Source organism: Rousettus aegyptiacus, unplaced genomic scaffold (genome assembly GCF_014176215.1).
Source record: "Rousettus aegyptiacus isolate mRouAeg1 unplaced genomic scaffold, mRouAeg1.p scaffold_m13_p_7, whole genome shotgun sequence".
Classification (NCBI taxonomy): domain Eukaryota; kingdom Metazoa; phylum Chordata; class Mammalia; order Chiroptera; family Pteropodidae; genus Rousettus; species Rousettus aegyptiacus.
The window spans coordinates 95879980-95902656 of record NW_023416310.1 but is presented as its reverse complement, the minus strand read 5'-3'; the positions used below and the strand labels follow the sequence as shown (position 1 = coordinate 95902656).

The 22677-nt window shown below is 37.7% G+C and overlaps 1 protein-coding gene across 11 annotated transcripts in view; it reads left to right on the top strand.

Moving 5' to 3' along the window:
* The window catches only part of RNF14 (ring finger protein 14), a 31235-nt gene that overhangs the window by 741 nt on the left and 7817 nt on the right, over positions 1-22677 (top strand). For 2 of the 11 annotated variants that reach the window (XM_016124148.2, XM_016124147.2), the window contains exons 2-10: positions 267-398; positions 1656-1827; positions 2989-3150; positions 4163-4314; positions 7095-7622; positions 8266-8494; positions 13252-13424; positions 14920-15050; positions 16638-18045. In XM_016124148.2, coding sequence (XP_015979634.2) covers positions 2997-3150; positions 4163-4314; positions 7095-7622; positions 8266-8494; positions 13252-13424; positions 14920-15050; positions 16638-16695 — 1425 coding nt within the window. In that variant the 5' untranslated portion in view covers positions 267-398; positions 1656-1827; positions 2989-2996 and the 3' untranslated portion in view covers positions 16696-18045. Of the gene's footprint in view, positions 1-266; positions 399-1655; positions 1828-2988; positions 3151-4162; positions 4315-7094; positions 7623-8265; positions 8495-13251; positions 13425-14919; positions 15051-16637; positions 18046-22143; positions 22578-22677 lie in introns of those variants that run through there. The other 9 variants (XM_016124149.2, XM_016124144.2, XM_016124153.2 and 6 more) reach the window with 7 other exon arrangements.

Genomic DNA, 22677 nt, shown 5'->3' with positions numbered 1-22677 from the left:
GGAAGAGGACTTAAATGTCATTGTTTTTCTAATCTGTGCGATGGAAATAGTAGGACTTGTTTCATGGGTTGTGGGAATCTAACATGAGTTAATGCAGTTAAAGGGCTTGCACCAAGTGTAACTGACTGTTCTTGTTGTTATTGTCATTAGCAAACCAGCCTCCTGCTTCTAGTTGGATGTGACTGAGCAGTTACTGAACCGTATGATTTTGACACTCCATTTCAGCATGCTGCATCCCACCCCAGTTCACTTCTAATCTTTTGCAGTGTCTAATGCAGGTTACCACTAAATACTGAGAACAATACACATGCAAAAGATTTGATGCTGGCCCTTAAGGAACTAATTAATGCAGTCTGGTAGGAGAGGAAGTGCAAGTTCATAAACTACTGTAATGCAAGGTAGGATATGACAGCGTCTTAGGAAAGTTACAGTAAAAAAGTTTGCTGGATTTTTAAAGACAAGAATGAGGTCTTATTAAACATTTCTACATGAAGTAGGGGTTTTGGAGTTGGGACTTAAGGCTGAGTGGGTAGAATCAGAGGGAAATGTAGGTCAACGACCTGAATTAAGGGACTGGGACCCCCATGGCAGTTTCAGAAGCTGAGGTCTGTTGGGGTAGGTTATGAAGAACTTGATGGGAAATACTACTTGGAGTAGAGCTGCTCTATCCTGGCAGCACATTAGAGTTATCTGGACAGCTTGGATAGCTCCTGATAACCTGATTTAATTGTTCAGGTGATTCTAATGTGCAGACAAGATGGAGAACACTATATACTCTATAAATTCATTTCTCACCCCAGTTATAAATGTTTAAACAAGAAAAACAGAAAGCTTAATTATGTTATCACCAGGTACTACATCTGGTAAAACTGTTTAATATTAATTAAGGTAATGTGAAAGGATCTAATAATACATAGTGGGTGCTCAATAAATATAAATTGAATCTGAATTTTATTTTTAGCTTATTTAAGAGTCACATACCTGGAACTCTGGTTTTAAAATTATGGTTTATTATATAATAATTTTGCATGTAATTTCAGGGTGTTCATAGGATTCTCCATAATCCTTCTAGGGGTCCCCCTTCTTTCCCCTCATTCCCAGTTCAGAAGCCTGGCTCTAAAGCATTTAGAACAGAACATAAAAGTTTGCATGTGTGTGCATGTGTGCATGCATGCATGGGAGTCCTTTGGTTTTTTTGTTTTGTTTTTTTAACATCTAGCTATCATGCTTAAATTAGCCTAACATGGAGTGTCCCTGGCAGAATTAATTCATTAGTAGGTGAGAGGAAAAACTGGAGGGGGTTAGGAAATAAAGGAATAGAAGCAGCAGAAGAGGAAAGGAGAAACGAAAACAAACCCAAGAAGATGTTTGGGGTGTGATGTGCTTGCTGCCCTCTCATGACCTTGGTGTTCCTTCTCAGCTCCTAAGTCTTGAAGACATAAGAAAACCTCTCAGTGTTGGGAACATGCAAATGCCCCTTTTACCACGTGGCTCAGTTAATCTGTCCTAGGAGAGTAATATGTAGCTGTAGATTAAGATAGACCATGTGTTCAGATGTGTTTTACTTAAGTGATGATAATAGGAATTCAGAATTTAAATTTGGAGAGGCTTCTAACACCACCTTTTGTGTTTGTTTTTTTCTTTCTTTTTTACAGATGGCAGGATTTCTGTAGTATATCTAGTATGAGTTCCACATCTTGGCTTCTTATCCAACTTCACCAGTCTCTTCTCCACTGTTGAGAGAATAAATGGAATTTGCGTGAATTCCAAACTAACCTGAAATAGACTGTCGTATTAATATATTTTTCTTCTAGTTGTTATTAACAGGTACTAACTGACCTCAAATAAAACATGTCACTGTATCTTAGATGGGGAGCAGCTTAAGCAGAACCATTATCAACTGGAAAAACTCATTTTTTGAAAGTGGAATAATTTTAAATGAATATGTTTAAATTTTGTAGTGTCACCTTTTATAGTGTGAAAAATCATGTCCTAACTTTTCAGTTTTGTACATTTCAATTTAAAAAACTATTTCAGTTAACAGGACATGTATTTGTAAATGCAATTATAGTCAAATAAGTAATTTTTATAGATTCTCATTACATATTTTTTCACATTTAAATTATCTGAAATTGTGATGCATCTTTCAGTTGCTGTGATTAAAAAGCATCAATTCACCCTTTGATTATAGTGTATTTGTGTTACCGGAAAGAATGGTAAATCTTAAAATTGGTTTGACAAAATTTGATATTTCAAAATTTTAATGTTATTTTGTTGTTTCCTCAGTTATTTAACTCTCTTATACAGCGTGTGTCCCTGTAACATTTTCTAGAACAGGGTATTATTCTCCCCTAGGAGCAATTTTGGCCCTTCTCCCTCCTCCGGGCCATTTAGCTATGTCTGAAGATATTTTTGATGGTCACAACTTTTGAGGGAAAGGGACACTATTGGCATCTGATGAGTGGAAACCAGGGATGCTCTTACACATCCTATACTGCACAAAATAGCCTCTCACAACAAAGATTTGTTCCAAAATGTCAGTAGTGCTGAGATTGAGAAAACCTGACCTAGAGATTCCTGTGGATTTTTAAAATTCATTTATTTTTTAAAAATGTATCAAATATACTTTGACTCCTTTTGTGGGCAAGACACTTTGTTAGGTTTAGTGGACAACTGAAGTAATTTGTGATTTGCCCTTTCAAAAAAAGTTTTAAAGTGTTTTTCTCCCTTTAATCAGTCATAGTTAACTGATAAAATCAGCAATTAGAAGCATTGCAATCATTCTTTTTGGAAAAAAGGCTGCTACTGTTGCACAACTACTGGAATATTTGACATGCCTGTTATTTTTTAGTTTAGCAGAAAAGTGAGAGTATTGATTGACTTTGTACTTGTTCGTGAGGAACTTTGTTTTTTCTTGGTGCCACTAGACTTTTCCAAATTGTCTTTTCTATTCTTAACTTATTTGAATGATTATCTTCAACTCCTCAGAAAATTAAATGTCGTCAGAAGACCGAGAAGCTCAGGAGGATGAATTGCTGGCTCTGGCGAGTATTTATAATGGAGATGAATTTAGAAAAGCGGAGTCTGTCCAAGGTGGAGAAACCAGGATCTATTTGGATGTGCCACAAAATTTCAAGATATTTGTGAGCGGTTAGTTAATAATATTCTCTTAAACAGATTTTTTTCTAAATAATAGGCATTGGTGATGGTATTATTATAGATTTAATGCATGTTTTTATTTTAAATGAAAATTGGACTGGGAGTTAAACAGTTTTCAGTTTGATTCCGACTTTTGACTAATGAATTTGGAATATTATCCTTCATATTCCATGCTTCCTAATTTTCTAAGTAGCGGTTTATCAGCCATGAGTCATTGGCTGTTAAATAGATAGCAAAAGAGAAAATGAAATAATGTATATGAAAACTCTTGGGAATCTTTAAAGTACCATGGTGGTGGTTAATACTGTTTGGTTTCCAGAATCATTTAAACTACCATAAACATGTGATGTGTGTTGTTATTCTGTGACCCTTTGCTTTAGGAAACAAAACAAAACAAAAAACTGCTGCTTTTGATATAGATATTTACAGAAGACTTTAATGCACACTTTCTCAAATGTTTCTACTATAAAGGCATTGAGAAAAGGAAGTTAAGTGTGATGATTTAAAATGGAACTTTGTGAGAGTGTTGTGTGCTGTATCTTGCCCTCAAGCCTGAGATCATTGTGTTGGCACAGATTCTTCCAACTATGATTCATGGGTAGTTGGCTCATGGTGGTCTAAGTAGGTCATGGTTCTCTGATAGAAATAACATTCTTTTCTCTAGATTGTGTCTTTAATCATCTACTGTAAAACAACAACAAAAGAAAATGTTTAATATTACTTGCTCAGTAGTGTTAGGAATTGTACTTAAAAGTGTTTACAAGAATAAGTTGTGTATCTTCATTATAAATTTCATGGTGCTTAGTAGATTTTTAAAGGGCTTACAAGATTTTTTTTAAAGGTGGTGGCTATGAAGTTAAAATTAGGGAATAGAAAGTGCTTTGGAGAAGGTTTTTATCCCCTCAGCTAAAGCATTAAGTCTTTCTTGAGCACTGCTCAACAGCAATGGATACTCACTCAAGTGCTGACCAACTGATCCTTTCTAATCTTTGTTTTGGTTCAGGCAATTCAAATGAGTGTCTCCAGAATAGTGGCTTTGAATACACCATTTGCTTTCTGCCTCCACTTGTGCTGAACTTTGAACTGCCACCAGATTATCCATCCTCTTCCCCACCTTCATTCACACTTAGTGGCAAATGGCTGTCACCAACTCAGGTTAGACCCAAAACTTAATTTCTCCTATCCATTTTTAGAAACTTAAAAAATCATCTTTAATTGAAGACTGCCTTGATCTTAAATTCAGTGCATGAAGAACAAATGGCTTTGACATTGTTATTTTTCCCCTTGCCTTCATGAATCCTAATGTTAATGAATTGAAAATGTTTGGTGTTTTAGAAAGGAATGGCAGTAATTATGATTAATCATCATGAATTGCAGTGGGAATATTTTTTAATCAAGTATATTGTTTCTTGTTTTGTTATTTTCCCATTTAATCTGTACTGTGATGGAGACTATCAGGTCCTCATCATTTTCCTTAGATGTTGGTATTATTCTTTTTTTCTTAGTTTCTTATCCATTCCTTAAATGAAAGATTTAATTGTAATTGGAGGAATAAAATTGAGATAATGTAATTATAATAAACAAACTTCCTAAGTAAACATAAGTTCTTTTATTTTTTAAAGATCTGTTTGTTAATAATTGCTGACTGGTCTCACATAGATATAATTACACACAAATAGAAGTGTGTACGATTCTTGTAGATAGCTCATGAAGGCTTGAGACCTTATATTATGAACTGTCATGTCCTCTAGGTTACATGTCCTTTTCTAGTAACAGCCTCAACTCTTGATTGAGACATAAATGTAACTTGAAGCTAATATAAAGTGTTCTGGGATAATGGATCGATAGCAGCTACTTTTCTAGAAGTCATGATGAAGATTGATAGGCTGATGTATATTAAATATTAAGACAAAAGCTGTCAGAGTTCTTGACCTTAAGGAACAGCGCATCATTTTTTCCTTTTCAATCCATCATGTAGTTTTCAATCCCCCTCCTCCCCCTTTCCCAATAGGCTAAGCTTTTAGATAAGAGTGCTCCATTTTTATAAAATTGAGCTTCAAATTGAGATTTAAAAACAAAATTAAACTTTAAAAAAAGATAGTACACATGGAATTAAAAGGAATATTACCTCGCATTCTAATAGCTGTGCCAGAGGCAGTCCATGCAAGACAGTGGATTATTTGCCAAGGAATATTAAGGCTGTTTGACATTTAGATCACTGATAGTTGGCTGAGTTATTTAGATATTTATCGTCCCGTTTCTCAAGAGAACTCTTCATAATTTACATCCACGCATGTGTGTGCATACACACACAACATGTACAACAAAAGAACAGATTACTTGGTGTGGTTCTAGTTTCAGATTCCAGCCAGATAACATCTACCTAATAGGGAGAGGAGAGTTTTTCATTATTTTATATTATACAGCTAAAGTTACAGTAGGATCCTCTATCAAATAAAATTTAGTTCTTATAATTTACATTTTATGCTACTTTTTGGTTCAGTTCTTGTTTGTTGCTGGCACCCGATTCCTTGGCATTGTGAATTTCACCCGTTGATAGGGAAGTTGACACATGGACCTGTCTTTCACTGAATTGGGGTTGGTAAATAGAAAGGAAATAGGTTTAGTTTTCTTGTATTTTCAATTATTCCTTCACACACAAACACACACTCTTTCTCTCTCGCTCTCTCGTGCTCTCTCGCTATTTTCCTCTTTCTAGCTCTCCTTTCCTCAATGTGCATATCAGATGCCTCTTTTGAGAAGGGGCTGGGAAAGAAAAGAGGATGGCGAGAATGGCTTCTTAATTAGATTTGGTGGCTCAAGCAGAACTCAAAGCTTCCCTTTTTAGTGTTTATTCCATTTTACAGCTTTCAGCAGGTTTCTCACAGTGTGGTTTATCTTACGAGCATATTCATGCAAACTTGGCAAAGCATTAGTTTCCAATCTTGAACTGGTCAATGAGTGTTTAAGGCCATGTCTGTGTTAGGGCTGAGTGAACAGCAAGGAACAGAAAATGTGGTCCTTGTTCACTTGTTATTTAAATTTGCAAAGTGGATTTGCATCTGGAAGACTTATTTTCTGATGTTTACCTAAAAAGAAAAGCTTGTGTTAATCCCTGAGCTCTGCTTGCAAATATTTCACATTTCTAATATTCGTCATTCAGTTTGAATCAGACTACTTATAAGGAGGAAAAGTTGAAATAGTTTAAATTTCAGTTGTTTAGCTTAGAAACTGTGAAACTTCCTTATGGCGACCAGACCATGTCAAGGGCTTGTAATCATGTCCTGTTCAATATCACTCTGCCTGCCTCCATTAACCAGGTTTTAGGGTAAACTCGGATTGCTCAGTTAGGACCAGCTTGTAAATGTGGATAACAAGGACTCTGAGATTGGATCCTGTTACTGTTTCTTTTCACAGGAGCTGGCTTTTTGATAGGACTGAAAGAATTGATTTTAAAACTCGAATGATATTTTAAACTGTTTTCTTTCTAACCATTATTATAGCGTACTACCTACAGGGCTAGGACTCCAAAGGAATAGAAATAGTTCATTTTAGAGCTAGATCTCTTTTCCTCCATGAGGTATATAGTAATACTAACACAAAGAACTATTACAGAACAGAAAAAGTCCCCCATTCCACAGTGCATACATAAATCTGGTTCTACATCTTGTGAAGTTGTGCCATTTCTCTTGTTTTCCTGGTATTTCTTTTAGCTTCTGACTTTGTGTTCTACTGTGGCTCATGTTGCTGAACAGTTTAAGAAGTGCCCTGATAAGAGTATCAGTGCTGTTTTGCAGCAGTTTCTCACAGCAGTAAGAAACCATGTTAGGAAGTGTGAGAGCCTAACATACAAGTTAAAAAGATGTCAAGGGAAATGAGTTGATAGCATCATGGTCTTTCCAAACTCACCAGCATCCTCATGTGTTTTCTCCTAGCTGTCTGCTCTCTGCAAGCACTTAGACAACCTATGGGAAGAACACCGTGGCAGTGTGGTCCTGTTTGCCTGGATGCAGTTTCTTAAGGAAGAGACCCTAGGATACCTGAATATTGTCTCTCCTTTTGAGCTCAAGATGGGTTCTCAGAAAAAAGTGCAGAGAAGGACGGCTCAAGCCTCTGCCAACTCAGAGGTAGATTTTGGAGGTGCTGCTGGATCCGATGTAGATCAAGAGGAGGTTGTGGATGAGAGAGCCGTGCAGGATGTGGAATCACTGTCAAGTCTGATCCAGGAAATCTTGGACTTTGATCAAGCTCAGCAGATAAAATGCTTTAATAGTAAATTGTTCCTGTGCAATATTTGTTTCTCTGAGAAGCTGGGTAGTGAATGCATGTACTTCTTGGAGTGCAGGCATGTGTACTGCAAAGCCTGTCTGAAGGACTACTTTGAAATCCAGATCAGAGATGGCCAAGTTAAATGCCTCAACTGCCCAGAACCTAAGTGCCCTTCGGTGGCCACTCCTGGTCAGGTAACTCTCTACTCTGCTGATCGCTATGTCCTAATTCTCTTTCACAAAGGGAGTCATCTTTTCAGGAACTTCCTTGATGGGGCTCATCAGGGCAATCTGAGGCCTTGGAGCCAGGCCACTGTTGTTTCACTGTATCTATCAAGAATGCTGTGGTCTTACTTTACCATTTAAGCAAACAAATGCTTTTGTTGGACTTGGGATGGGCAGTCCTTGGCAGGCGAACGTTGAAAAAGTATGAAGTAATTCTGGTGATTTACTTTGTATCAATTTACTAGGATGCCGTCAACCTTGGGGAATCATTAACCTGTCTTTGTGTGAGTGAGATCTGAAAGGGCTATCGCTTAGGATGGTTAACCGAATTGTTTACAGACTTTGACATAAAGACAGCCTACTTGGTGTAATTTTTTTTTTAAATCAACTTTATTAAGGCGTTTACCTATTTAAAGTATATGGTTTGCTTAGTTTTGACAAATGTAGTCCCATTAAGCACCATCTCAGTCAAGATACAGACTTGCTATACTTGGTTTGATTTTGAAGTGAGATAGAGGGGCTTAATTTATGTGTGTCTGGTTTGCACCCACATCCTGAGTATCTCCTCAGGATCAGAACTGGTTGGGAAATCATCAGACCTCTGTTCCTCCAGGTCAAAGAGCTAGTGGAAGCAGAGTTATTTGCCCGTTATGACCGGCTCCTTCTCCAGTCCACCTTGGACCTGATGGCAGATGTGGTGTACTGCCCCCGCCCGTGCTGCCAGTTGCCTGTCATGCAGGAGCCTGGCTGCACCATGGGCATCTGTTCCAGCTGCAATTTTGCCTTCTGTACCTTGTGCAGATTGACCTACCATGGCGTCTCTCCATGTAAGGTGACTGCAGGTAAGTGGTAACTGGACAAACTCAGTCCCCCTTCCCCTGATCCCACCCCATCCCCCCCAAAAAAGAGAAACAATTTATCACTTCAATTTTTCAATTTGAAGGTGTTTGTTCCACAGATATTTTTCTGTCAGTTACTGTGTCATAGTTTCTGTGGATGTGGTAGTGGCCAAATGCCCTCATGGAATTTACGTTCTAATGGAGGAGACAGGCAAACAAAATAAATATGAGATGGTGGTTAGTGCTAAGGCGGAAAAAATAAATAAAACGGAGAGAATATGAAATGTTTTGAAGGGGAAGGGCCTTGGGAATTTACTTTGGGAAACCAGGAGAGGCCTTGTTGGTAAAGTGGTTTGAGTAAACTTAAGGACATAAGAAAACACGCCATGCAGATATGAGGGGAGAACATTCCAGGGGAGGAATGGCACAGTAATTTTTATCTGTGAACATGAAATAATGTAATGGAATCCACATTGACAAAAAAAAAAAAAAAAAAAAAAAATGCATAGTTGTCAGTCTTGTTTTTGTGGCACATAGTTCTGATCAATCATCAGGTGCTTTCTCATTGAGCCCAGGGAGGCTTCAAAGTCTTCCTCAACACAGTGCTGTGGAAAGCCACCCTCTCCTGAAGTAGGCACAGGAAGTGAAACCTGTTTGCCATTTCTGAGCTAGATAAGGATTGAGCAGTCAGGCCCTTGACATCAATTTAACTAGAGTTTGGTGACTTAAGTCTTTTTCATAACAGAGATGATGATCCTAGCTATTTTATAGGGTTATTGTAAGGAGGAAATGAACTATCGTAGTGCTTCTCAAAGCTGTTATACTAGTCTGTGACATGATAAATATAGAAATTGGGAGTCAGTGTTAGAAACTTTTATAGCAATGTTACAGAAATTTAATGTCAGTCAAATCAAATAAAAATTAGGGCTTATATTTTTTGTCTTTTTACTTTAATTTTTCTAATAATTTATTTGATTGTCCCAACAGAGTAAGGTAGAAAAACTAATTCTTCACCATAAATAATTTGAGAACAATGGGCCAATACATGTAAAATGATAACGATTAATGCCATTATTATTCTAGTTACTGATTGCTGCTGTTAGCAGAGTATCATTATCTCCAAGAAAGTACTCCAAGAGAAAAATGAATAGATACTTCCAGTTGCCTAGAGCAGAGTCTTGTAGGTGGGACTGGGCAGATGGATTGGAGAACTCATCATAGCATAATATAAGTCATTTTTTAGATTTCTGTAGCCTTAGCATTGAGAAGCTAGAGTACATTTCAGGTGTTTCACAGCACTTGAGGAAGAAATCAAAGGTGAGCTGGGGGCTTCAGGAAAATTTGGCATCTCTTTATTTGTATCTATATTTTTACATATGTTAAATATTATATAAAATATTTGGAGTACTAGCTTAATATTTTGAGAACATTAGAGCAATAATCTTTATCCTTAAGATGTGTAGGAACACAAAAATGTTTTGAATTATTAGAGGGATAATAATGACAGCGTAAAAAGATACATGTCTGCTACATCTCGGCAGAGGTGATAAAGCCTGGGAATATACAATGCAGAGAAAGGATTCACAGGATAAGGAAGAGTGCAGATAGGATTCTGTGCCAGGAAATGTTCACTGTGTTAAAAGGGAGACAGAACTCTAAATATGAGGAAAGTAAACTAATAAAATGACAAAAACATCAGTAGGAGAGGTCTCTAGTCACGCTGAAAAATTAAGGTAATAAGATTGTGAATAAAAGCCTTTTGTCTGTAAGTAAAGGCTGTGGGAATGGCTGCCTATTCCATTTGAGTTAAATGATAAAGCAATAGAAACCAGATTAAAGAGTATCAAGGGGAAAAGTTGGCAGGAGGAACTTCAGTACTTGTGGGTAGTAAATTTTATTCACTGAATTTTTTTTTTTTTATATATATATACCAAATTAAACAGTTAGTTTTTGTCCTTAAGCCAAAGGTGCTTTTGTTTATTTGGTAGGCCTTGTCATTAATGTGGTGAATGATGCTGACTTAGTGGAAAATTGGTGTCTGTTTCAACCTTTGGGTTTTTTAGTTAAGTCACTTTTTAACTCACAAAGTAATCACGCCACTAAATCTAGTGCCCCTCTTCCCTCTTCCATATTTATTACCACATTGTTAACTATTTTCATTTTGCTACTCTTTGTATCTCCATGTCTATTTTGTAACTATCCATATGTACTTCTTAATCCCTTTCCCCTTTTTTACTGTCCCCTCCAATCCCCTTCCCATCTAGTAGCCCTCAAAATATTCTGAGTTTGTTTGCGTTTTTGTTGTTGTTTATTTTGTTCTTTAGATTCCATATATACATGAAATCATGCGATATTTGTCTTCCTCTACCTGACATCTCATTCAGTGCAATACCCTGTAGGTCCATCAATGCAGTATCTTTTTCCATTTCCTTTTTACTCTGTGTGTGTCTTTTAATCTGAAGTGAGCTTCTCGTAGGCAGCATATGTAGGAGTCTTGTTTTCTTACCCATTCAGCCACCCTATCTTTTGATTGGAGCACTTAATTCTTTTCCATTTGAGGTACTTGTTGATAGGAATGTACTTATTACCATTTTTTATTCATGTTTTTGATACATGTTTTTTCTTCTTAAAGAAGTGGCTCCAGCATTTTTGGTAATACTGGCTTGCTGTTAAATTCCTTTAGCTTATTTTTGTCTGGGAAGCTCTATATCTGTCCTTCGACCCTAAATGATAGCTTTGCTGGATAAAGCATTCTTGGTTGTAGATCCTGGGTTTTCATCACGTTAAATATTTTGTGCCAAGCCATTCTGTCCTGTGTAGTTTCTTTTGATAAATCAGCTGCTAGTATTATGGGAGCTCCCTTGTAGATAACGGCTTTTCTCTTGTTGCTTTTAAGATTCTCTCTTTGTATTTAACCTTTGGCATTTTAATTATGTGTCTTGGTGTGGGCCTCTTTGGATTCATCTTTTTTTGGGACTCTGAGCTTTCTGGGTTTGTTTGTGTGTGTATTTCTTTCACCAGGTTAGGGAAGTTTTCCATCATTATTTCTTCAAATAGCTCTTCAACCTCTTGTTCTCTTTCAGGTACTCCTATGTTTTTACATTTAATTTTATCCCATAGGCTCCTTAAATTTTTATTGTAGTCTTGGCTTTTTTTCTTGCCCTTCCGATTGGGTGTCTTCGGCTTCCCCATCCTCTATATCGATGATTTGATCTTCTTTATTCACTCCGTTGATTCCCTCTAATAGACTATTCATCTTAGATAACATAGTCTTCATTTCTGACTGGTTGGTTCCTTTTTACAATTTCCATTTTTATGTTTTTTATCTCTTTGTTAAAGTTCTCACTGAGTTCATCTATACTTCCCCTAAGTTCATTGAGCATGTTTATACCCAGTGTTTTGAACTCTGCTTCTGTTAGATTGCTTGACTCCATTATTTCTGGATCTCTGTTCTATCCTCTCATATGGTTTCTGTTTCTTTGTCTTCTCATTTTGGCTGCCTTTCTGTGTCAGTTCCTATATACTAAGGCAAAGCTCCTGTGTCTCCTGGTCTTATTAGTGTGGCTTTGTGTAGTAGGTATCCAGAGGCATAGTCCTGAGAGGGGTTCAGCTGCAGGCCAAGTTTAGCCTGTGGCCCTCTGGGGCCACCTGTTAAGATTCAGCAAGCAGTCCACAGATGTGCTTATAGTTGCCTTAAAAAACCATGCCAGAAACTGAAGCAAGTTTCTACCTGTGTCTGTCTTGGAGTTGGCTTAGCAAGGAGTACCTGACTCCCTGAGGACACAACTGGATGTGGCTTGAGTGGGGCCGTGAGTTGGGGGAGGCAGAGTTTCAAGGAATCCTCTGGGTGGAGCGACCTTTATTATCCAGTCTGATGATGTCTCAGCTATGGTGGCGCTGAGTCTGCACACTGGGAGAGGGGAGGAACAGTGGATACTGCCAGCACTTCTGCCCTGGAGGAAGCATCACCTCTGGCCCTTGTTCTGACAACTCAGTTATCCCCCTGAAAGTCCCTGTGCCTTTCCCCCAGCAGCTGACCGGGCACTGGTGCTCAGAATAAGCAAGTCTGTCACAACGAAAGCCCACTCATGCACACGATCCCTTCAGGTGGTGGCTGCAGCTGCGATTTGCAGCTGCCACAGACTCTGCCCTCCTCAGCTACTCAGGACTGGGCAGCCCTGTGTCTTCGCCCCCTCCTACATTCTACTATTGCAGGGCGATTTCTTAACTTCTCTCCCTAGTTGTAGTGCTTCTGTGCTTCTGTTCTTCTGGATCCCAGGCGACTGCTTGCTGTTTGCTCCATGTTCCCATCACAATTTTGATGTGGTTGCGGGAGGGATGAACAAACCCTCTATCATCTTTGCCATTTTTTCCTCCCCTCCTGGAGGATTCCTTTTTGTTTTTTGTCATTTGTGCATGTTTAACTTTTACCAAGTTATAACAAAAATATGGGTTTTTTTTTTTCTGGATTCTGTAATGAATATTTTAATTGAGTTGTAGCCATCTTGATGAGAAGTTTTTAATAACTGAATATTATGTTATTAAATGGCTCTTTCACACATAGCTATTCCCTTGGACATTTAATTTGTTTGCCACTGTCGTATGCATTTCCATGCATATAACTTTATTTTGGATTGTTTCCTCCTGATAAAGTCCCAGGGGTAGCATTACTGAGTAGTCAAAGGTTATGGCCATTTTTAATGGTTTTTATATGGCATTGCAAAGTTGTATAAAAGTTAATTTTCCATTTCACTTTCTAGAGAAATTAATAGACTTACGAAATGAGTACCTGCAAGCAGATGAGGCCAGTAAAAGACTTTTGGAACAGAGGTATGATAAGAGGGTGATTCAGAAGGCACTGGAAGAGATGGAAAGTGAGGAGTGGCTAGAAAAGAACTCAAAGAGCTGTCCACGTTGTGGGACTCCCATAGAGGTAAACAGGCTTGCAGGCATGTTACGGTTGCCCTAAGAACGCTATTTATTTTATGACTAATTAAGGAAACACATTCTGATATTTATTAAACCTTCTTACTTGGAAGATGCAGTTCACTACTTAATGTTGTTAGCTACCTTAAATGTATGTTGATTTCCCTTTTCAAAGTGCTTTCATACAGTGACAATTTTCTCACATTATAGCCACCTCAAAATTGAATGGGTTATGAGGAGGCCATACTAGAGCTCCAGTCAACTCTTAGCTCATCTACATGATAAACAAAAAATCAGACTTCTTAGAACTGTTTATCCTGGAATTTAACATGCCTGTTTAACAAGTATATGCTTAGGAAATGGAGACATTACCCATTAATCTGAGCCAAAATAGATAAATATATTGCTTCATGACAAAATCTCAGTATGTTTTAAAATTGAGATATATCTTTGTATTTGATTCTACTGTTCCAGTCTGTTATAGTAGTTCCCCAGTATCCATGGGGAATGTGTTCCAAGACCCCAGTGGATGACTAAAATCGTGGATAGTGCTAAACCCTGTCTATACTGTTTTTCCTTATACATACATATCCATGTTAAAGTTTAACTTATAAATTAGGCACAGTTAGAGATTAATAATAATCATCATAAAATAGAATAATTATAACAATATATAGTAATGGAAGTTATTTAAATGTGGTCTCTTTTCATGGAAATATGTTATACTATATTCACCCTTCTTGAGATGATGTGAAATGATACAAAATGAGGTGAATCATGTAGGCTTCGTGAAGTAGAATTAGGCTATTTTAAGGGTGACGAATACAAACACTGCAATACTGTGACAGTCGATCTGATAGGAGGCTACCAAGTGGCTAATGAGAAGGAATGATTCACGTCTTGGACAGAACAGCACTAGATTTCATCCCGCTACTCAGAATGGTGCACAGTTTAAAACTAATAAATTATTTCTTTCTGGAATTATCCCTTTAATATTTTTGGACCACAGTTAACCACAGGTAGCAAATCTGCAGATAGGAAGGGACTACTGTATATCTGAACTGACTGTGGTGGTCATTCCCCAGTTACTCCGTTAAGTAAATTTGCATTCTATTTTAACTCTTCTTCCACGACTCTATCTATGATAGAGTACTTGATACTGAATGTTTACTTAGATTTATGTGAAAAGTTCAAAATCTCACATATTAAATACAGACATTTTAATATTAATCTAACTATATGTTTCACTTAACAATGTACATGTTTGGTTTAACTACAGTTTATCAGAAGAGAACTTGCTAAGTATCTAGTTGTAGGAACACCTGCTAAATATTTTCTGTGTTTTACTTGTAATGCAAAAGAATAAGCATTAAATAGATATATCTCAGCCCTGTATCAGAAAAGGGAGACTAGGAGAATGTTGTACTGAATCTTTTTGGCATGTACATTTCTCTTTTGCTTTTACAGCCTTGATATTTATCCCTTTCTGTCTTTCCCACCAGAAACTAGATGGATGTAACAAGATGACATGTACTGGCTGTATGCAGTATTTCTGCTGGATTTGCATGGGTTCTCTGTCTAGAGCAAAACCTTATAAACATTTCACTGATCCTACTTCCCCGTGTTATAACAGGTATGTATACATGGAGTTCCCTAGGCTTGGCAGCAGTTTTTGGCACTTGATTTGCAGATCATAGATCTAGTGATTGACTTAAGTGCTTTGCTTATTAGGGAATTCTCTTTCATATATTTTCCCACATATTTGAATTTTTATATTTTCTTAAAAATGAGTTTTATGATGAATATATTGTATTTGGAAATTTTCTTTTTTATCCTTTTCAACTTTTTATAGTGAAAATTTTCAAACAGAAAAATTAAAAGGATAGGACTTTGAATAGTAGGATACCTTCTACCAAAATTAATAATTGATAATATTTTGCCATATTTGTTCTCTAACTTTTTTGCTCAACTACTTGACCCTACGTTGCTTCATCTCTGAATCTTTCCACATGTATGTCCTAAGACATTTCTTCTACATAGTAGCAATACTTTAAAAACTTTAATGATAATGGCATATTATCATATAGTAAACATAATTAAAACTTCCCAGTTATCCTTCAAAATATCTTTTAAAACTATTTTATTGAACCAGGATCTAATCGAGTTCAGTCATTTTATTTTATTTTTGTTTTTTTAGTCTCCTAATATCAAAAGTTTTGGCCACCCTCCTTTGGCATGTTGTGCGTTGAGGGGAATGTGGGCTTTGTGAAGAGTCCAAGCCAGTTGTCCTGTATAACATCATACCATCTAGAGTTTTGTTTCTCTATGATGCCTTGTAGCTTGTTTCTCTATCTTCTCTATTTCCTGTAACCTGAAATTTATGCCTAGACTGAAGTTTGACTAGATTTAGGGTAACATTTTTGACAAGAACACTTCATGAGGGATGACATGTACTTCATATTGTATTACATCAGGTCCATAATGTCAGACTATTCCACTATTTTGTATAATGCTCAGTTTTATCATTTGCTTGACTTTAAAGGTAATTTTACTTTTTGGTCACTAGTAAGTGATCTGTGGGGGGACCCCTGGCACAATGTGGGTACTCTGTTTTCCACCAGCCCCAGTCTCACCATCAGCTGATCTTTGTTAGTAGGCACCTGTGTAGCACCTACTATCATTGCCGTTATCAGACTAGAAGAGAAGCTGAAAATGCAAGCTCTGCCTATGAACCACTGGCAAGCTAGTGTTGAAAATTGGGTACATTTTAGATAACATAAGGGAAGAAAGACAAGTTGGCAACTACAAAACATTCTACAAGTGTTGGAGAGTGCAAGGACCATGAAGATAGGATGGAACGATTAGCATCTAATAGAATTAAAGTGCCTTGAAAGAGTTCAACTTCTTTTAGATTGACTGATTTTCCCAATACTGGCTTATTCCACATATTGTATACATTGAATATCAGTTTTGTAATACTCATCTTCCATTATTGTTTATTTTTGACCTTAGGGAGTTTACCTGGATCTTAAAAGAACTATTCTTATAAACTTTAAGGTAGCTCGTTTAGAGCAATCCGTATTTCAGTTCTCTGAAGTGGAAGATTAAAAGAGAGGAAAAGATAAAGATGTCATCAGAGGAATACAGAAAGTATTTCTGAGAGAATGAAAGAAATTATATTTCTTCCAAGTGTATAAAATTATGCCTTATATGCTTCCAGGTTGTTCCATGCTGTGGATGTTAATGGAGATATTTGGGAAGATGAGATTGAAGACTAGTTAACTCCTACTGCTCAAGATGTGGAAGTAAAATGGTTTGCCCTAATCTTTTGTTGAGTATACAAAATAACTTTGCAGGGTATTAAGGGTACCATTTACTCTCTTCCAATGTAGAAGATATGGAAGAACAAGTTTTATATTTTCATGTGGTACTACTGATTAAGGCACACGCGTACATTTTTCAATGTAACGTAATTGAGAAAATTATAAGCCAAAGGTTCAGAAAATGGAAACTAAAGAATATTAAATATTACTATGTACCCAAAGCTCTGAATATTTAAAAGTTAAATATTTATTTTCTTCCCTAAGCTTTAGGTAGGGAGAGGGGTCGAGGTCAACTTAAAGACCTTTTTTTCTCTGAGCAGCATCCCTCTGAGACATTCTGTGGGAGCCTCCTCAGTACTATTCCTTACAGCTGGGGTGGGTAGAAGCCTTATTAAAATTGTACTGAAAGCCTAATCTTATTTACTCCATGTTACATTCCTTCCAAACTAAATTTCTGTGACATTAGTTCTCTTTGGGGGGAGCCCTTTACTCTATAACTGATTGGACAGCCCAGCGTCATTTTGGTCTATTGCTTTTCAAGATGGAAATTTATAGATAACTTACAAAATATTTTTTAATACCACAAACACTATGGGTCATCTGGTATTTGTTATTGGTGTATAGTCCACTGGTTTTGGGCCGAGCCTGTTATTTAATGATACTGGGTCAGAAGAACTTCAGCCCTGTTTAGCTTTCCTGGGCAGTGGAGCCTGGATTCAGAACAACTTGTCTTTGCTGGCTTTCATTCTCTATTTCCTCCCTTTACCCTCATGGTGGTAAGGACAATTTTAATATTAACTCCAGCAGCTCACATTTTTATTTCCTCTGCTGGAATAGAGGAAAGCCTGATATATATATTCCCAAGCTGAGCAAGCTGCTTTTTGAACTCCACACCACTGTAGTTTAGTCGTAACTTTCTGAAATCTTTATAAAGGTCTTCTCTAATGAGTTCTGGTAATTTGGTTTTCCGCCCTTTTTTGCAACTGCACTGTTTGGGGGGATAATTTTGGCTTGCCTGGATCCCTGTTTCTGGGTTTTGTTGGCTTTAAAAAAAAATTCTCTTTCCTTCGATTTGGTGAGTGGCTTGGTAGCAAAATGTATTTTTTTTTTGTTTGAAAAAAGAGGAATTCAGCTGCAGCTGTGAACATGTTCTTTTTTCCTACTTTGTCCTTGAAAATTGGGGAGTCACTTTTGACCATTCTATGTGTGTGTATCCAAAGAGTCAGCAAGGACTGACATTGTCAATGAGGATGCTTAATCTTAAAAATAAAAATAATTAAAAAATTGTCTTATCATTAGAGCATAGCTGCTGCTATGTGTTCTTTCATTAAGGGCTTATAAAGTCTTATTTTGGAGGCATGAGTAGTGAGCTGATTTTAAGATGGTGAAATTTCGGGTAAAATACTTTTGTCTCTGAATAAAATGAAAGATTGGGGTAACCTCCCAAGTTCCCTAGAAATAAGTTTGTTAAAGGTTGGTATATCAGAAACATATATGATAAAAGAAAAAGTTTGCACCTAGCTTAATTTCATGAAGGCTTAATTTCATCAAGTGGGCTGAGATTTGCTATAAATTGACATGAACCTTATGTGTCCTTTTAGTGGGAGTGAGAGAGCAGAGGGTCCCTTTGCAGACTTCCAAGTTATCCTGCCCAAAACTAGTTTCAAGAGGCTGTGTCTCTTGATTTTATATAAAAGGTTTGGGTTTAGAACTGATAAATGAAAATAAGCTACTGAATCACTTTTTAAGTCAAAATAAAAGTCTTGTGACTTTTTAAGGGCCTGCCTTTGTCAGTGGAGATGTGCCTTGTCCCATTTAACTTTTTAAAATCTTTTTTTTACATAAAATAAATATACTTAAAATACATATCCCTTCCTGTTGAGGAGAAGGATAATCATGGAGAAAAGAGTTGGCAGCCGTATTCTTAGATCTATATAGCACTGAGAGCAAGGTTAATTTAGTAGTACAAGGTTCTAGTTTATTAGACATTAATATACTTGTTATTTATTTTTAAGAGAAAATTAGAGTTAACCAGATACGATAATCATAAAGCCATTTATGTGGCTGCCAGCTTTAAAAGAGAATTTAAAAAATTTGGCAGGAAGTTTGGAGATCCCAAGTAGTAACTTTGTCATAAGCATCACCAGCAGGTGGCAGCAGTTCCCATGTTGTACAAACGCGGTAACTGGTTGCGACAGTATTTCATTATAGAAGCAGGTTTATTTCTGGGATTTTGATTTTTTTGTGTATTTTGTTATAGTCTGTTATACACACTGATAGGTTGAAATGGCATCTAATGATACCAGCAAGCAGGAACACCAGTATTACCAAAACTGTAAGGCCACTTAAAATTGTACTTGAACCATAGTTGACATCCAGTTGTTATATACAAAAATGTCACTCCTGATGGCAGCATTTATCTGCAGCCACTGAAGTAAAGAAAAGAAGTTATGGCTGAAGCCCCTTAATAGAATGTAGAAATTGTGACACTGTGGTACTCTCTGGTAAGTGTAGCCAAATAACCTGCTCCCTGAACTTTTGCTCAATAAAAAATTGGCCAGCAGACCAGGCTGAGGGTTTGTAGTCAGAAATTTGGCTTTGAAAATGTTCTTAAATGTTTATGATAATTGTCAACTTTCAGCACCCACAGTCTAGTCTTCGCCCAATTACTCCGGTTACCTAAAGATTTACCACTCTAAGGATTCCTGTGTTTCTCGGAGTCAGAGGATGCTTTGGAGAAGACTGTGCACATTGAAAACTTAGATTCTGATATCATAGTTGCTAAGTACAAAATCAGCACTGTTCTTTTCCTTGCTTGGCTTTCTCTTTTTTTCCTTCATTGAATCAACAAACTGATATTGATACAACATAAATGCATATAAATTTAAAAGGTGATTGTCTTACTCAATTCCATTCCACCTTTTGCAACCTATTGTGTTTTCTTCATTAAGGAGTATTCATTCACTAATTTAACATATTTATTGGGCATCTCACAATAGGCTTTACTGTATGTGGTAAGAGTGTAGCAGTGAATAAAACAGACATGAATCTCTCTGTCCTTATGGAACTTAAATTCTGGTGGAAGGAGACAGATGCTAGGCAAATTATATGGTTCACCAGAAGGTAAGTGCTATGGAGAGAAGTTGGGAGAGGGAATAAGGAGGCAGAGTACTATTGGAATGTTAAAGAGTGGAGAAGGCATCATCAGAGAGCACTTGAACTAAGACTTGGCAGTGTGGGACTGAACCTTGTAGACACCTGGGAGAAGAGAGTCCAAGCAGAGGGAACTGCAAGGGCAAAGGCCCTTAGGATAGGAGCATGTTAGAGGGCTCCAGGAACGGAATGGTAGCCAATAAGGGCTGACGCAGACCAAGGAAGGCGGAAGAGTAAGAGGGGGGACGGGAGTGCTGGTGCTGCAGACTGCCTGGGGCCTTGTGTGAGCTTTGGCTTCTACTCTGAGGTGGGAGCCTTTGGAGGGCTTTCAGCAGAAGTGTGATACGGTCTGACGTATATTTTAGGAGAGTGGGTGTGCAGATGTTAAAACAGACCAGTTAGGAGACTGCTGCAGTAACTCAGCTGAGACGTGCAGGTGGCTTGGATCAGTGTGCCAGCACTTGGAATCTTGAGAAGTGGTTGGAATTTGTACTTAGTTTGAAGGTAAAATAAATAGGACTTGCTGATTGGATGTATAATGTGAGAAAGTGAGGCATCAGAGTTGATTTCTAGGTCCTTTTGTCTGAGCAGTTGAGATGGAGAAACCTGTAGGTAGCATAGGTTTGTGTTTGAATATCAGGAATTTAGTTGTGGACAGACGAACTTGAGAAATCTGATGAGGTACTCAGTAGAGATGTTAAGTAGGCAGTTGATTATTCTAGCCTGGAATTTGAGGGAAGACTCAGGATGGAGATGTAAATATGGGAATCAATATACAGATTGTATTTAACCATGAGATTAGATGGAATCACCTAGGGAGTGAGTTATATAGACAGCAGATGTCCAAAGACGTCTCTGGGCACTTCTCATGCTAAGAGGTCAGGGCAAAGAGGTGGAGCCAGCAAAGGAGACAGAGTGGGCAGTAAAGTAGGAAAATCAGCAAAGGGTAATGTCACTTGTGAAGGAAGGAGTGATCAGCTGTATCAGATACTGCAAACAGGTCACATAATAGGAGTTCTAAGAATTGACTTAGCAATCAATGTAGAGGTAACTTTGATAAGTGCTGTTTCAGTGAAGGGGCAGTAAAAATATGGAGTTTATTTGAGAAAAAAAAAAGGCAATCTTAACAAGAGAAAAACTGAACAAACTGAAAATTAGCTTTTCTTAGATCTATCAGAGAACTGAGGTCACAGGGCAAACCAACAAAAACGACAGGAAAATGCAGAATAAACAGATCTGCTCACCTAAAGCAGAAGCTGCTGGAGTCATTAATCAGGATTTAAATGAATTGCTGGAGGCTTCATTATGGACTAGCTGGAGAGGTAAAAACTCCTGGGAGCTATTCCTAGGTCTCCCCCCACCCTGCCCCAACCCCCACCCCACCCCAACCCCCACCCCACACACACTTCAGTGGGTTTTATCTCTAGAAGTTCTCCTAGGTTCTCACTGTGAAGATGGCAGAAAAATTCCCTTCTAGCCATTTTGAAACACATTTTGAAATAGAGCTTCCTGTTTTCATGGCAGAAGCCTGCCCTCAGGAAAAATTACTTTGCTGGAGTTTTCTCTGGCCTAGGGGCAGTTAGATGGCTTGAGCCCCCTTCCAGCCTTCCTGTCTCACATAAAAGGGAAACAAAAACCTTAGGAACTTAGAAGGTCTCAGCCCAGGGGCTCTTGCCCACTAAAAAAGAAAAAAACATCTGGAGACAAAGTAAACATCAGAACTAGACTCAGATATGGCAGAAATTTTAGTTATCAGACTTGAGAGTTTAAAATAACTATGATTAATTTGCTAAGGTCTCTGATGGAAAAAATGGACAACATGTGAGAACAGATGAGTAATGTAAGCAAAAATGGAAACTCTTAGAATCAAAAAGATGCTAGAAATAAAAACATTGTAATAGAAACAAGTGAATGCCTTTGATGGGCTCATCAGTAAACTGAACACAGTTAAGGAAAGAATTAGTGAGCTTGAGGATATGACAATAGAAATGTCCCAAACTAAAATTTAAAGAGAAAAAGGAATGGAGGGGGAGGGGGAGAGAAAGGTACAGAATGTTAAAAAACGGAGGCAATTACAAAAGTTGTAACATAAGCATAGTGAGTACCAGGAGGGAGAGAATGGGAGAAAAGAGATTAGAGCCAGAATATTGATAACTCTCGAAATTTGGGGGGATCAGAGAGTGAGGCTATTACAGGAGGGGGCAAAGAGTGTAGAGATTTGTTTTTAAGACTTGTTTTGTATGCTCATAGGAGTGATCCAGGAAAGAAGGACAATTTGATGCTGCAGGTGAGAGGAGAGTTGCTGGAGCAGTGCCCTCAAGGAGGCAAGAGAAGATGGGATCTAGTGCACAAGTGAAGGGACTGGCCGAGGAGCAAGTAACAGGAAGAAGGCAGAGTATGAGGGCAGGGCTGGCAGGTGGGTGTATGTGATGGTGGGAGCTTCTGGAAGTTCTTTTCTGATTGCTTCTACTTTCAGAGTTATCAGCTGAGAGAAAGGCTGGGTGAAGAGAGATTGGAGGCTTGAGACCGCATGTATTAGTCTTCCAGGAGACTGAATGGACTAGAGAATATAGTATGATTGCCAGGTGGTGGTAAGGGTATCCTTGAGGTCCAAATTACTGTGTTCTGTTTTACACACCCATTATTGTATCTCAGTATTGTCACAATATATTACTGGAAACTTATGCATGCTTCATTAGCATCTCATTGCAGTAAGGATTTTGGTTCCCAGGAAAGAGGTGTCAAATTTGCAAAGTTAGGTTGCCTCAATAGGACAATTTGCCA